Source organism: Diaphorina citri, unplaced genomic scaffold, assembly GCF_000475195.1.
Source record: "Diaphorina citri unplaced genomic scaffold, Diaci psyllid genome assembly version 1.1 scaffold276, whole genome shotgun sequence".
Lineage (NCBI taxonomy): Eukaryota > Metazoa > Arthropoda > Insecta > Hemiptera > Psyllidae > Diaphorina > Diaphorina citri.
The window spans coordinates 113,963-130,499 of NW_007377712.1; the positions used below are offsets into that span (position 1 = coordinate 113,963).

A 16,537-nucleotide genomic window follows, 5' to 3' on the forward strand; every position below is an offset into this window, starting at 1 on the left:
CCTAAAGGTATATGATGTTTTCAAATTGAAATCCACTCAACTCCTTCAACTTTTATGAGACACCTCCATTTGTAAATTGTTTCTTCAAATTTAATTGATTTAATTGATACCTTTGACACACATGAAGTGTGCCTAAAGGTATATGATGTTTTCAAATTGAAATCCACTCAACTCCTTCAACTTTTATGAGATGAGACACCGTGTATATTCTTCGGTACTTTAAGATCTCAGTGTACCTTACAGATCTGATGTCGATGTCGTAACGACTTTTCCTTCTAATTTTCTTGCGCCTTCAAGTGGAACTACGAAGTTTTTCACTCCGAAGTGAAAACAATAGAGTTCCGGTGAAAGAGAAGTGTTCGTAGATCGGTATTCTGAATTCCTCTAGGTCCTAGTTGTTGCTGGTTGACTGCAGGACCATAAGACATGCGTTTGTCAAGAAGTCGATGGTATCAGGCTAGGAGTAGGTAGGATATCAAATATGGTCGCTATAGGTATTAGAGTTCTGAGCGTTTAGGTATCTTATGTTGTCAAGAATAAAAGATTTGACTGAAAATACCCAATAGTAGGTAATAATTACGAGAATCTGATGAAGATGTCGTAAAACTCGTAAAAGGTTCCATGTCGTAATTTTCGAATTTTTCTTTTTTATCTCGTTTTATTCCCCAAATAAAATTCTAATTTGTTCAAATTTACCTACCAGTTTTCCTTTTTATCTCGTGTTATCCCTCAAATACCTATCCTGAACTCCTTTTCTCTTAAATTTCGGGAATGTAAGAAAAAAATTAATGGTAGATTCGTAGAAGCTTAACCCCTCTTTTAGGGCTGTTAGTCGCTACACCTAAGCCTCAGATTGGGCTTTTTGTGTATGGAGTTAAGCACGTTTTCCCCCCGTCTTCGACACGTTTTACCCCTCTTCTGGGCACAATAATTATTGTAACTCAAACACCTCCTTCCAACAGGTCTGGTTCAGCAACCGCCGAGCGCGACTGCGAAAACAACTGGCGAGTAACAACGGTAGCAACAATAACAACTACAACACGTCGAGCAGCTTACCCATGACTTCTTCCTATTCGAATCCCATCCCTGCCAATTCTTCTGCCTCGTACATGATCCCTCAGTCAATGTCCGAGCCAGTGTATGCGTCTCCGCCACAAAGTAAGTTCCCACTTTTTAATTATTATTTTAAATGGATTTAACGTCACTGTTAAGTTCCTTCTTTTTTTCTCTCTCTTTTAAATGCGTTTAACGTCACTATTTAACTGCTAATTATTTTGAACGCCAACGGATTGAATCCGGGTGAAATTTTTACTCAGGTAGAAGGATCTTATGACGATATTTATTTCTGGTATTGTGGTTTGTGATTGTGATCGATGTTTTACAGTCATTTTACAAGGCTTGAGGTTATTGTTATTCGTCAAAAGGAGAAGATAGCAACAAAATAATTGCAAACAATTTGACTGGAAAACTGGAAAAGACAATGAGATTTTAAGCCTAATCGATAAGAATCTTACCTACATTAGATACCACATAAATTAAAATTAGACATGTATGTATTTGTAGGTATGTACCTACCTATTTGTAGGTACCCAAGAAATAAATCATCAAGGTAGACACCCCGCTTTATAACATAAATTGACCACATTATTTTGCGGAAACATTTGTTGTTAAAATACTCAGGTAGTCGACTAAGGAATCTACGGAGTACGTCCCAAATTCAGAGTCAACACACAGATTCAGTGGTGGTGGTTTTATTCGCCAATTGATAACAAGCTGAAAGCTTAGGTACACCAACCTCACCCGGACTGAGTGGGGCCGGGAAAAGCTAGTATCATGCGATTGCCCAAATGTTCACGTCCGTTTAGCAACCACGCGCAACATTGCTTGATTTCAAGTATACTCTTATGTTTAATCACAGTTAGTTGTAAACTTCCCGAGATCAATAGGCTTTTGACATAATATGTACTTTAGTGTGAGCTTTTTACAATGAAAGTTTCTAACAATCAATTTTATCTATTTTTTCCAGTTGTCGACTACAAGCACGATCTGAAGCAAGAGTACAGTCCCATGTATGCCACTCATATGAGCACGCCCCATATCGAAGAGCCCCCGCGTGACACCAGCCCTGGTAATGGGGCCGGGGCCCCATCCTATATTGGCCTCAGTGCAGCCTCCTCTTACCCTTCGGCCCCGACATCGACCCTGCTTACTTCTCAGGTGAGTGCCTTTTGGAGGCTTGTGCGTGGGTGGGAGTTTGGAGGCCTGTGCGAGTGATCTGACTGAGTGTTAGGAAGGCCCACCTCTGTGGCTGAGTGGTCAAGAGCGTAGAGCTTTAAGGCTTTCAGAATCCGTTGTTTATTAAGGAACGGACCATGTTTTCAACTTGTTGTTGCATTACAAATTTTCATCAGTAAAGGGGTTTTTCAACTTAACATGAGAAACGTCATATATTATGAGTTTTTTTAAAAGGTCTTCTGTACATTTCGGTGTAATATTAGAAGTTTTTTTTTGGTGGCATTTTTCTCCCCTTGAAACAATAATTTATTCCTATTATAGAAAGGAAATTAAGAAGTTCATTTGTGAATTTGGCATCTCCACTAATTAGGCTTACCTATTGTATTCCCTTCATATTAAAACGATAGGTGCCTTTGGCATCTCCACTAATACGAATACATGGGAATATTGATAGAAATTAATAGGTGGAAAGGTGGATGTGACATCTCCACTAATATGTAGGAATATGTACTTGTACCTAGGTGCATTTGACATCTCCACTAATTATCTGCTTAGGTACCATCATTTTCTTAGTAAGTTGGTTTGTTATCTTCGTTTGGATTAACTGTTATAGAAAGGAAATTAAGAAGTTCATTTGTGAATTTGGCATCTCCACTAATTAGGCTTACCTACCCATTGTATTCCCTTCATATTAAAACGATAGGTGCGTTTGGCATCTCCACTAATACGAATAGGTACTTGGGAATATTGATAGAAATTAATAGGTGGATGTGACATCTCCACTAATATGTAGGAACATATACCTAGGTGCATTTGACATCTCCACTAATTATCTGCTTAGGTACCATCATTTTCTTAGTAAGTTGGTTTGTTATCTTCGTTTGGATTAACATCTCCACTAATATGTAGGGACATGTACCTAGGTGCATTTGACATCTCCACTAATTATCTGCTTAGGTACCACCATTTTCTTAGTAAGTTGGTTTGTTATCTTCGTTTGGATTAATATGATGTTTTCTGTTTCCATGTGCTGGGGTGACAGACTTATCAAGGAAGGTCTCTGTGATAGGGGCAGTGCGCCCTCAGTAAGCGCTATCTCTCGTCTGTTAAGAGGACATGAAGGAGATGACACCTCGTCCGAGAAGAAACTCAGTGATGGTAAGTTCCCATTTTGACCTTTTTTTAAGCGCTAGGCCACGGGTTCGATTCCCGCCCTGGGCGGATTTTATCCTGGACGGATAATGTTAGTTCTCGGAGAGAGGACATGAAGGAGATGACACCTCGTCCGAGAAGAAACTCAGTGATGGTAAGTTCCGATTTTGACCTTTTTTTAAGCGCTAGGCCACGGGTTCGATTCCCGCCCTGGGCGGATTTTATCCTGGACGGATAATGTTAGTTCTCGGAACGGCTGGCTTTCTCCTATCCTGTCTTCCTTCTCTCTTCGATTTCGGGACGATAGAACCTTAGCAGTTACAGTTCCCTCTGTCAAACCTCTTAAAAAAAGTCCTTTCTTCTCCCGTTTTCGTACGCGCGATTTTTCAATTTACCTGCCTCGTCATTATTCTGGAATGTACCTGCATCGATTTTTGCACTCGCGTGTGAGTTATTTAGCTGTGGGTTTGTCAAACCTCTTAAAAAAAGTCCTTTCTTCTCCCGTTTTCGTACGCCCGATTTTTCAATTTACCTGCCTCGTCATTATTCTGGAATGTACCTGCATCGATTTTTGCACTCGCGTGTGAGTTATTTAGCTGTGGGTTGTAGGACAGACATAAAGATAAAGCAGATTCAAGAACATGTTCGAAGATAAATCTGAATTCAAGTTGGCACACCTGATGATTATTTTCGTTTTCCTAATAATGCAAAAAGAAACTTTATCTCGTTTTGACCGTCAGGAACTCGTTTTTTTTTCATTTCTTTACCTGAGGTGTGATAAGTTCTTTGCTGAAATGATAAGAACTCACCACGTGAAGTTTCAAAATCATGTCACTCCATTTCTTTACCTGAGGTGTGATAAGTTCTTTGCTGAAATGATAAGAACTCACCACGTGAAGTTTCAAAATCATGTCAGTTTTGTTCTTTAAATAGGTACCTAGGTATCTACTGCCTATATAATATTTAAATTAAGTACATATCTACTTTTTTAAGGAATTCAAATAACAGCATACCTAATCACTTTCGGGAATTTGCAACCCAACTTTTTCGTCATTATCAGTTGAATCATTTTGTAGATTAGGTAAAGGCAACCAAGCTCCTCTATCCCCTCAAACTTAATTTGTTCAAATTTACCTACCAGTTTTCCTTTTTATCTCGTGTTATCCCTCAAATAAAATTCCAATTTGTTCAAAAATTACCAATTTTTCTTTTAATCTTGTGTTATCCCAAAAATAAAATTCTAATTTGTTCAATTTCCATCGTGATTTCAGGAGTGATTTTGATCTTTTTTTTTCTTTTTATCTCATGTTTCTCGATCGTGATTTCAGGGGTGATTTTGATCTTTTTTTTCTTTTTATCTCATGTTTCTCGCTTCCCCCCAAATAAAATCCTAATTTTTTCAATTTCACTCGTGATTTCAGGCGAAGGATCGGACTGTGACTCTGAGCCAGGAATTCCGCTCAAAAGAAAACAGAGGAGAAGTCGAACCACATTTTCCGCCCAACAATTGGACGAGCTGGAGAGAGCTTTCGAGAGAACCCAGTATCCCGATATTTACACCCGCGAGGAACTTGCGCAGAGAACCAAACTTTTTCCCCATTTCTTGATAATAATTGAACAACAATCATCAGGTAAGAATAACGGACTTTTTTAAATCGAAGTTTCAAAAAAGTAAATAACCGCGCCGCACCCTGTTTGGTGCATAAACGAAATTTCTGAAATACTCAAAGACCATTGATGGAAATGGACAAACCCCACCAAAATAATGTAACTTGATTGAATTTTTGGTAATATTTATATTTCCTTCTTCAAGTTTGTCTTGGTGACACAATACATTGTCAAGTGTGAATACTACTGCATGTTCATTATCACTCAGTCAAAAGAATGCCCTACTCTAATAAATAAATAAATAATCTTTATTTTTGACAATAAGTCAAGTAGAATACCTATCACCACCTTAAACCATCGCTAGACTACTGCATGTTCATTATCACTCAGTCAAAAGAATGCCCTACTCTAATAAATAAATAAATAATCTTTATTTTTGACAATAAGTCAAGATGCCGATGTCGTTTTTTTTTACCATCATTATAAATATAGGTAGATACCTAATTAATGGATAGAGTACCAAAACGTGGCTTGGATCGATCGGTGCGTTAACACCAGAATTACAGGAGGGAAATGTACAGCGTAACCAACTCATTGCTGTGCCCATCATAGGTACATTTATGTAGGTATCTTTGGTGTTTCTGTCAGTCTGTCACCGTTCTTTCTGTGCCTTCAATAATGGTCGCTCACTTGCCCTTAACTTTACAGGAACCGAAAATTCATTGTTATTCGCAAGATACCTATGTAGGTATTGTCAGTTGTCTTGTAAATTGTTTCTTCAAATTAAATTGATAAGAGGTAAACCTTTACCTTTGACACACATGAAGTGTGCCTAAAGGTATATAAATAATTATGATGTTTTCAAATTCAAATCCACTCAACTCCTTCAACTTTTATGAGACACCGTGTATATTCTTCGGTACTTTAAGATCTCAGTGTACCTTACAGATCTGATGGCGATGTCGATGTCGTAACGACTTTTCCTTCTAATTTTCTTGCTCCTTCAAGTGGAACTACGAAGTTTTTCACTCCGAAGTGAAAACAATAGAGTTCCGGTGAAAGAGAAGTGTTCGTAGATCGGTATTCTGAATTCCTCTAGGTCCTAGTTGTTGCTGGTTGACTGCAGGACCATAAGACATGCGTTTGTCAAGAAGTCGATGGTATCAGGCTAGGAGTAGGTAGGATATCAAATATGGTCGCTATAGGGTATTAGAGTTCTGAGCGTTTAGGTATCTTATGTTGTCAAGAATAAAAGATTTGACTGAAAATACCCAATAGTAGGTAATAATTACGAGAATCTGATGAAGATGTCGTAAAACTCGTAAAAGGTTCCATGTCGTAATTTTCGAATTTTTCTTTTTTATCTCGTTTTATTCCCCAAATAAAATTCTTAATTTGTTCAAATTTACTTACCAGTTTTCCTTTTTATCTCGTGTTATCCCTCAAATAAAATTCCAATTTGTTCAAAAATTACCAATTTTTCTTTTAATCTTGTGTTATCCCAAAAATAAAATTCTAATTTGTTCAATTTCCATCGTGATTTCAGGAGTGATTTTGATCTTTTTTTTTCTTTTTATCTCATGTTTCTCGCTTCCCCCCCAAATAAAATCCTACAATTTCTCTCGTGATTTCAGGCGAAGGATCGGACTGTGACTCTGAGCCAGGAATTCCGCTCAAAAGGAAACAGAGGAGAAGTCGAACCACATTTTCCGCTCAACAATTGGACGAGCTGGAGAGAGCTTTCGAGAGAACCCAGTATCCCGATATTTACACCCGCGAGGAACTTGCGCAGAGAACCAAACTGACCGAGGCTAGAATTCAGGTAAACTGAAGTTTTTTTTACTTAAAATAATGATGATAATAATAAATAAATAATAATTTGCAGACCATTTTCATAGTGCGAAAAATGAGAGGATAGCGCTAGGCTACGGGTTCGATTTTGCCCTCGGAAATAATAAGAATAATAAATAAATAAATAATAATTTGCAGACCATTTTCATAGTGCGAAAAATGAGAGGATAGCGCTAGGCTACGGGTTCGATTTTGCCCTCGGAGTGAACTTTGTCCTAAACAGATAAGGCTGGATAAGGTTCGTTCTCGGAGGGGCTGGTTTTCTTCTATCCTGCACTCCTTTTCTCTTAAATTTCGGGAATGTAAGAAAAAAAATAATGGTAGATTCGTAGAAGCTTAACCCATCCTTTAGGGCTGTTAGTCGCTACACCTAAGCCTCAGATTGGGCTTTTTGTGTATGGAGTTAAGCACGTTTTCCCCTCGTCTTCGACATGTTTTACCCCTCTTCTGGGCGCAATATTGTAACTCAAACACCTCCTTCCCACAGGTCTGGTTCAGCAACCGCCGAGCGCGACTGCGAAAACAACTGGCGAGTAACAACGGCAGCAACAATAACAACTACAATACGTCGAGCAGCTTACCCATGACATCTTCCTATTCGAATCCCATCCCTGCCAATTCTTCTGCCTCGTACATGATCCCTCAGTCAATGTCCGAGCCAGTGTATGCGTCTCCGCCGAAGATACATAAGTACATACCTTGTGTACCTTCAAATCCACTTTTTAGTCATTCTATCCTGTCCCTAAAGTAACTCCTTGAGAACCCATTCCGTTTTCGTGTTTAAAAAATACTGGTGCCAACTATTCAAAACGCTCCCTTATTTCTCTTTTACTTTTTCATTTTAATGGTTCCTCTTTTTGATCAAAGCTTGTGGCCTGTTCCTGGTTTCACAAAAACTCAACTGGTACTCGGCATGTGCTAAGTATGCTAGGAAGACAAATTATTCCAACTGAACTTTATACACATTCGATTAGATTTAATTTAATTTTAAATTATTGAATAAATAAAACGAAATGAAAAATAGTCCTTTTTTACTTCTGTTACTCAGAGTTTTTTATTCAATTGACATGCCACTAGATGATATTCTCTTTTAGCTGAAGATACTCGTAGGTACCTTCATAGGGCTCCGATTTCTGAGCTTACCTCGTAGGACAAAAAATACCTACATTTGCTTTTGAATATTCGGAATAAACTGTTACGATAACAAGTAAACAAGTGCACAGGGCCGTATCTACAATTTTGTCAATAGAGGGGGGGGGATGCTCCAAATTTTCGGAGTCCGCTCCACAGTAAAGAAAAAGCCCGAGGAGGAGGGGAGGTCCCTAAATACAGACCTGCGAGTGCACTCCAAAGTAGCTGCCCCAGGCGACCTGTAAGTTTGATTAGGGAATACTTAAATGAGAACAACCAATTTGATTTTATATGTATTTTCTACAGGAATACTCGGTTTTATTTCCTCGTATAATCTTGAAATTTACATTTTAATTTGAACTATGAGAGAAAAGAAATTGAAGCTCGAACTCATAGGGCACTTTTTCTTTCTGACATCATTAAGTGGAAATCATTGTAGGATTAACTAAGAATATTTAGGCCCGGACCTCTATCATTTTTATTATTGCTTAGCAAAAAATAATAATATTTTGTTCAGATAGTCAGATTTTATCTTTAGGCTCCCACAAATTTAGAGAGTAAGAAAATTTTGAAGTGTGTAAATAAGGTATGTATCTTTCTATCATTTTTATTATTGCTTAGCAAAAAATAATAATATTTGTTCAGATAGTCAGATTTTATCTTTAGGCTCCCACAAATTTAGAGAGTAAGAAAATTTTGAAGTGTGTAAATAAGGTATGTATCTATTCCCCCAGTAAGTTCGGATCGTTCGTCAGTCGTCACCTATGAATTCGGGCTCATGTCTATACATTTAGAATTATTGATGCTAGAGTTTAAGGCTACATGCAAGAATTTCTTGGTTGTTTCTAACCATTCACCAAATGGTGGTAATCCTATTCAGGGTGTCCAAGAATTTATCATTTCAAGGGTTTTTCTCAATCAGTCTCGATTGGGAAAAACCGTAAAAACACTTAATTGTTTAAGTTGCTGTTATTTCTATGGCATTTTTATTAACACCCCGTAAGAGCAGTGAGCCGAAATTTCAAAATTCATTGGATGATCAGTCTCGATTGGGAAAAACCGTAAAAACACTTAATTATTTAAGTTGCTGTTATTTCTATGGCATTTTTATTAACACCCCGTAAGAGCAGTGAGCCGAAATTTCAAAATTCATTGGATGAATGAGAGCTATGAACCAGCAGTAGGTTCCTTGAAAAAAATATATTTTGGCACTTAGCCTCTTTAGGATTACCAACATTTAGTTATCCTATCTTTTGATAAACATGAACAATAGAGCAAAAGGAAAATACCTAATTGTAGCAATGAGTCATCCTAACTTATTCAACACACACCAAACAAAATGTAATAATCTCAAAAAAAGTTTACACAAAAAAAGACAATTGTAGCAATGAGTCATCCTAACTTATTCAACACACACCAAACAAAATGTAATAATCTCAAAAAAAGTTTACACAAAAAAAGACAAAAGTGAAATGGACAATGACAAACATGACGTGATAAAGAGGAGGTTTCATATGAAAACAATAAATAACAGGATCAATTTCTTACTGAATGAATCAATAAATTTGAATGGCAGGCTCATGAATAGGCCAACTACCTAGGTATCTTCTTGTTTAAGGAATCAACTTGTAAATAAAAAAATGAATATCTGTTTTTTTTTTTACAATGTGATCATTGAACGACAAAACCACGATTCTTGAAATCACATGAACTTAATGATCCCATTAGTTAAGATTAAAAGTCCCCACCAGCCTCTCACTCATTGGCCCTTCTTCTGGTAAGTTGAAAAAACTTTTTTTTTTCAAGAGGTTTGATAGCAGGAACTGTAACAGCTAAGGTATTATCGCCCCGAAATCGAAGAGAAGGAAGACAGAGGGTAGGAAAAAGCCAGGCGTTCCGAAAACGAACATTATTCGTTCAGGATAAAATCCGTCCCGGGCGGGAATCAAACCGTGGCCTAGCGCTTACAAGGCAGACGCGCTACCAACCATGCTAACTAGGCATTGTGTTTCTTTGAAGTAATGACATAACTTTGTCCACTCAAGAATACTTCGTCCACGAAGTAGTGAGTCGCAGGTTCAATCCCCTGTTCAGAGCAGAGACGATGTTAATATGGCGTAGAATTGTGGTGCAGATTGATTTTCATCACTAAACAGGGACCTTCACCTTCTTATTCACTTCTAAACCAAATTAGTGTTACTACTTAGTAAATACACACGTCAGTCACGCATCTGGTAGCAAAGGTCTTGTTGAGCAACGTTCAATGAGGATAATGGTAGGTTGGTTATGGGACTAATAGATGACACTGTTGCACTTTTTACCTAACATTCCTTTCTGTTTTCAGGTAACAGCACCCCAGGACCCGAACCTCTCTCCGCCACTGGTTGCACATCGGACATGATATCTCTCAACAGCAGCCCCTCCTCTGCCTGGAGCTCCCTCCCCATGGGTCCCCCCTCACACCACCATATGCAACACCGCACCAGTCCTCCACCCCCCTTGTCCATCCTGAATCCTCTAAGTCCAAACTCAAATTACCATCACAATTCGAGTTTCATGTCCTCAACACAGGCACGGTCACACCCCGGACATAATCCGTACATTTCCTGGTACTGAGGAACAAGATCCAATCCTGTTCTAAGCAGATACATTTTGATTGCCATAGAATTCGTGTACAAATTGATTACCTACCAACTCAAAACAGTTTTCATTTTATTTTGTGGAAGTTCCTTTTTACTTTTTTCCCTGGTATCTACGTACTTAACCTACGCTAGGTACCTAGATTTTAACTTTTAATCTTAACTAATGGGATCATTAAGTTCATGTGATTTCAAGAATCGTGGTTTTGTCGTTCAATGATCACATTGTAAAAAAAACAACAGATTTTCATTTTTTTTTTTATTTACAAGTTGATTCCTTAAACAAGAAGATACCTAGGTAGTTGGCCTATTCATGAGCCTGCCATTCAAATTTATTGATTCACAAACCTCTTGAAAAAAAAGTTTTTTCAACTTACCAGAAGAAGGGCCAATGAGTGAGAGGCTGGTGGGTGTTGGAGGTAACTGATGGTGGGAGAGCATACTGCCTGGACTGATGGGGTAAGCGTTGTTAGGTGACGTCATCATATGAGGGGAGACATTGCCCATTTGTCCGCTAGGCACGGAGGTCATCTGGAAAAGGGAAGAACAAGTGGTGTTAAGCAGATTTTATTACATAAAAAAAAAAACGGGAAAGTGGATTGGAAGCCTTCAGGCACACCTTGCCCTTGGGATCAATTTAAGTTGAAAAACCCCTTTACTGATGAAAATTTGTAATGCAACAACAAGTTGAAAACATGGTCCGTTCCTTAATAAACAACGGATTCCGAAAGCCTTAAAGCTCTGCGCTCTTGACCACTCAGCCACAGAGGTGGGCCTTCCTAACCCTCAGTCACATCACTCGCACAGGCCTCCAAACTCCCACGCACAAGCCTCCAAAAGGCACTCACCTGAGAAGTAAGCAGGGTCGATGTCGGGGCCGAAGGGTAAGAGGAGGCTGCACTGAGGAGGCTTTGAGGAGGTTTGGGAGCGTCAGGACGTACAATTTGTTGAGGAGAAATTTGATGAAATCTTGGATAAATTGGGTAATAATCTCAGAGAGCAGGACATTGATAGAATTAATGATTCTTACTACAATACTACTTTTAAGTGTATTTTAAACCCCTCACAAAGGATGGCTGCCTATTTTAACACCGATTTACCCTTGGTTAAGCTACGATTTCTAGGACAACTGAGATTGGCGGGAGAGAAGTTCTCTATTTTATCATTTGGTAACATCAAATCATTATTTGACTCTAGAAATGTATGTGACTTATGTAACACAGGCACTAAGGACACACTATGGCACTTTTTCTGCTTCTGTCCGATTCTGAAAAATATTAGACTTAAGTATCTGGGTAAAAAATATATTGGATTTTATGATTTCCTAATGATGATTAAATCTCTGACTGAAAAAGACAATGGTCCGGAGATGTTTCAAATGGTAGAAAACTTAATTCTGTTTTATAGAGGAGCAGCCCTAGAAAGAAATTTTCTGAAGGAACTTTTCGCAGAATTTGATGAATTCGAGGCTTAGGTACCTATATATTTTGTTCATTTAAATTGTTTGTTCATTTAAACTGTTTGTATCTCTCTCTCTTTTTATTATTATTATTATTATTATTATTATTATTATTATTATTATTATTATTATTATTATTATTATTATTATTATTATTATTATTATTATTATTATTATTATTATTATTATTATTATTATTATTATTATTATTATTATTATTATTATTATTATTATTATTATTATTATTATTATTATTATTATTATTATTATTATTATTATTATTATTATTATTATTATTATTATTATTATTATTATTATTATTATTATTATTATTATTATTATTATTATTATTATTATTATTATTATTATTATTATTATTATTATTATTATTATTATTATTATTATTATTATTATTATTATTATTATTATTATTATTATTATTATTATTATTATTATTATTATTATTATTATTATTATTATTATTATTATTATTATTATTATTATTATTATTATTATTATTATTATTATTATTATTATTATTATTATTATTATTATTATTATTATTATTATTATTATTATTATTATTATTATTATTATTATTATTATTATTATTATTATTATTATTATTATTATTATTATTATTATTATTATTATTATTATTATTATTATTATTATTATTATTATTATTATTATTATTATTATTATTATTATTATTATTATTATTATTATTATTATTATTATTATTATTATTATTATTATTATTATTATTATTATTATTATTATTATTATTATTATTATTATTATTATTATTATTATTATTCCAACAAGGTGGAAGAAGCAATAGGGAAATTAAAATTAATAAAAATAATAAATAAATAAAATGGTGGTTCTAGTTCCAGCACATAGTCTTAAGGTCAATTGGATCAAAATCAGAAAATGTTGTCTGCAGAAATCCATTTATAAATTTTGATTTGTCATTTTTACTTTCTATTTTCATTACAGAATCTTCCTGACCTGAATTATGAAAACAGCTAAGTCCACATATTTTTTTTTTTTCATTCAGACGGCACCTTAAGCTTTAGATTACAACCACATTAACCACTGAATTGATACTCTCTCATACTTACCCTAGCTAAATTGAGAGAAGGTGGAGAAGTTTCATTGAGAGTATTTACTTCTTTCTTCACTTGAACATCACTGACAAATGATAGGTTGATTATGTGGACATCATTAAGATTTGGTTTGCCATCAGACGCCGGACATTCTGGGTTTGTATGTAGTTAAGGAAATGTGAACAGCAAGTAGCTGAAAAACACCTTAATAGGCTAAAGTTTACTACCTTTTTTAGATTCCAAATACATAATTATATTGAATATCTCTCCCCCCTCCCCCCTTATAAGTACTAATAATCTAAGTAATTATTTGTGATTAAGCTGAGAGCCTCTTCACAAATTCTGGGGATACCACCACATTACTACAAGCCTTTTTTTTACTAGTTCTATTGACTCTATAAATTTCGAAATGCTGCCCCTGTTTACTTTATGTTTAATTAAGTGTACTCCATATTCTGTACAGAGGGCTGAGTGTAACATAAATCCAAAAATGGGTTCTAGGAACAATTGATATCTCCTCCTTCGTTCTTAAAGAACTCAACCCTGTTTAGACCATCCTTTCTAATCTATCATCAATCGTCTTTAAAGGAAGACAAGTTATTTCAAATCTTGTTCAGTGCCACTTCGAAATGACATCACAATATTCTTACTCATAACAAGACTTGGAAAGTACTTTCCCCTCAGAAAGCGTAGAGCTGAAGAGTGAAAATCGCATGTCCATGTTTCATTTGTTTGCATAAAGGATACTCAGAATGAGGGTTTTTGTATGGGGTTCGAACGCTACAACTTCGCCTTCTATTATTTCACTATGACATGTTTTACAAGAAACAATACTTCCTATTGAAAAACAGTCACTTAAACCAGCCATGACTGAAAAGGTTAATTAAAATAAACTGAAAACACTTGAAAAGTATTGTTTTTTTAGTAATTTGTTGCTCATATTCACAAAATTCAAGAATCAAAACTAGCCATTTGCAAAAGAAAAAAAAAAATCCTGCCAATAGTACGTTCACGAGTTGTGCGTGAGATGGCGCTCGGATAGGAGAAATCTCACAATGTAAAGTAAATCGAACTTTCTGAGAAAAAGGTATGTTTGAAAAAGAGCAATTTTCTGTTTTACTATTTTTTTTTTTAGCAGATGGAAACCTGTATTTTAAATCAATCATGCAAAATTTTCCTTCAAATAGTAATAAATCACACCTTAAAATTAATTTAAGTACTTAACTATAACGATTTTGACACTTTAATCCGCTCCCATGTATAAAAAAAAGTCAATACAACAGACTCACTTCTATAGGACGCCTTAAATTTATGCATAAAACGCCTTCAAATTTTTTATCACTTTCCAAAAGAGGACGCCATTTTACTTCTTTCACTTTTCTCTAATCAACAAAAAAATTTATCGTTTATTTCTCTCTCCTCACTTCTATCTCCATCTGAAACTGAATCTGGATTGAATTCTGAAACCGTGAACCGTGTATTTATCGTTTATTTCTCTCTCCTCACTTCTATCTCCATCTGAAACTGAATCTGGATTGAATTCTGAAACCGTGAACCGTGTTCTCATAATATATGACGTTTCTCATGACGGCTGATGGCTTTGAAGTTACCCCCATTTTGTCAGATGAAACCATGCTTGACAGCAAAGGTTAAGCTGCTGTTTCCTCTATTGGAAAACAAAATGTTGTTCTGTTTCCGACCCATGACAGCTTTTTGTGACACCGAAATCTTTATCAAAGATGAATGGTAGGCCCTCTAAGGGCTCATACAAGGCAAGAATGACTTTGACGTCGTTAAGTAGTACCTAGGACTCCTTGGAGTGTGAAATTCATGAAAATTTATTTTTACTTTTGTCTCTACATTGCTTAGAATTGTGCCTTTTTTATTTTTTTAATTATTATACAGAGATGCCCGTATAACGGGGGAAAATGCAATAGGTACGGTAGGTCCTACCTCATAATCTGATAGGTAAGATATTAAATGATAGATTAGTAATTAGCATGTAGGTAAGTCCCAAATTCGTGGCGTATAATACTGGACCAAATAGTGGTGGGTTCGGAATGATTTGTCATGTATTAATTGGATCTGTCACAGTGATAAATGACCTCTTAAAAGAACATCCCGCACTCAGTAGGGGTCAGACCGCCCCAACTCATTAAACAACTATCAAATTTCTCTCCCCCTTGATGAACACATGTAATAGTATAGTGCTATAGTGTGTGAGAGAATACACGATTATCAAAAGTAGTAGAGTTTTACGACATCTTCATCAGATTCTCGTAATTATTACCTACTATTGGGTATTTTCAGTCAAATCTTTTATTCTTGACAACATAAGATACCTAAACGCTCAGAACTCTAATACCCTATAGCGACCATATTTGATATCCTACCTACTCCTAGCCTGATACCATCGACTTCTTGACAAACGCATGTCTTATGGTCCTGCAGTCAACCAGCAACAACTAGGACCTAGAGGAATTCAGAATACCGATCTACGAACACTTCTCTTTCACCGGAACTCTATTGTTTTCACTTCGGAGTGAAAAACTTCGTAGTTCCACTTGAAGGCGCAAGAAAATTAGAAGGAAAAGTCGTTACGACATCGCCATCAGATCTGTAAGGTACACTGAGATCTTAAAGTACCGAAGAATATACACGGTGTCTCATAAAAGTTGAAGGAGTTGAGTGGATTTGAATTTGAAAACATCATAATTATTTATATACCTTTAGGCACACTTCATGTGTGTCAAAGGTAAAGGTTTACCTCTTATCAATTTAATTTGAAGAAACAATTTACAAGACAACTGACAATACCTACATAGGTATCTTGCGAATAACAATGAATTTTCGGTTCCTGTAAAGTTAAGGGCAAGTGAGCGACCATTATTGAAGGCACAGAAAGAACGGTGACAGACTGACAGAAACACCAAAGATACCTACATAAATGTACCTATGATGGGCACAGCAATGAGTTACGCTGTACATTTCCCTCCTGTAATTCTGGTGTTAACGCACCGATCGATCCAAGCCACGTTTTGGTACTCTATCCATTAATTAGGTATCTACCTATATTTATAATGATGGTAAAAAAAAAATGACATCGGAATAACCATTATTCAATATTGCTGTTATGTATCAAAATTGTCAAAATAATGTCAACGATTGCTTCAATGTAAACACCGAGCTACCTAGCACTGGTTAATGCTAAAAAAAGAGGCAAATATGTAGGTACAAGATATTAGACATGTTTGTAGTAAAGATTTAGATTGGGATAAAATAGTTTTAGGAGGCATCGGGATTTTTTAAAGTCCTTAGGTATACATAGAAGAAATACGGAACAGTACCAC

The 16,537-nt window shown here is 35.8% G+C and overlaps 4 protein-coding genes across 4 annotated transcripts in view; 3 read left to right on the forward strand and 1 right to left on the reverse strand.

Moving 5' to 3' along the window:
• LOC103506951 (segmentation protein paired-like) overlaps positions 1–7,528 on the forward strand; it is a gene marked incomplete at its 3' end in the record, with an annotated part of 34,912 nt that extends 27,384 nt beyond the window's left edge. The window contains exons 4-6 of the mRNA XM_026821926.1: positions 3,278–3,393; positions 6,630–6,817; positions 7,334–7,528. Coding sequence (XP_026677727.1) covers positions 3,278–3,393; positions 6,630–6,817; positions 7,334–7,528 — 499 coding nt within the window. The remainder of the gene's footprint in view (positions 1–3,277; positions 3,394–6,629; positions 6,818–7,333) is intronic.
• Positions 7,529–9,449: 1,921 nt separating this feature from the next.
• LOC108252107 (dual specificity protein kinase splA-like) lies at positions 9,450–10,850 on the forward strand. The gene is made up of 3 exons (XM_026821927.1): positions 9,450–9,470; positions 9,706–9,754; positions 10,322–10,850. The coding sequence occupies exons 1-3, from the start codon at positions 9,450–9,452 to the stop codon at positions 10,591–10,593; spliced, it is 342 nt and encodes a 113-aa protein (XP_026677728.1). The 3' UTR covers positions 10,594–10,850.
• An 800-nt stretch (positions 10,851–11,650) lies between these two features.
• LOC113466472 lies at positions 11,651–12,164 on the forward strand. Its single transcript, XM_026821915.1, has 2 exons — positions 11,651–11,785; positions 11,840–12,164. The coding sequence occupies exons 1-2, from the start codon at positions 11,689–11,691 to the stop codon at positions 12,088–12,090; spliced, it is 348 nt and encodes a 115-aa protein (XP_026677716.1). The 5' UTR covers positions 11,651–11,688; the 3' UTR covers positions 12,091–12,164.
• A 990-nt stretch (positions 12,165–13,154) lies between these two features.
• On the reverse strand, positions 13,155–14,182 carry LOC103506953 (protein LSM12 homolog). Its single transcript, XM_026821916.1, has 2 exons — positions 13,935–14,182; positions 13,155–13,339 (listed from the first exon to the last, which is right to left on the reverse strand). Exons 1-2 carry the CDS (start codon positions 14,053–14,055, stop codon positions 13,170–13,172), a joined length of 291 nt encoding a protein of 96 aa, XP_026677717.1. The 5' UTR covers positions 14,056–14,182; the 3' UTR covers positions 13,155–13,169.
• Between the last annotated feature and the right edge of the window lie 2,355 nt (positions 14,183–16,537).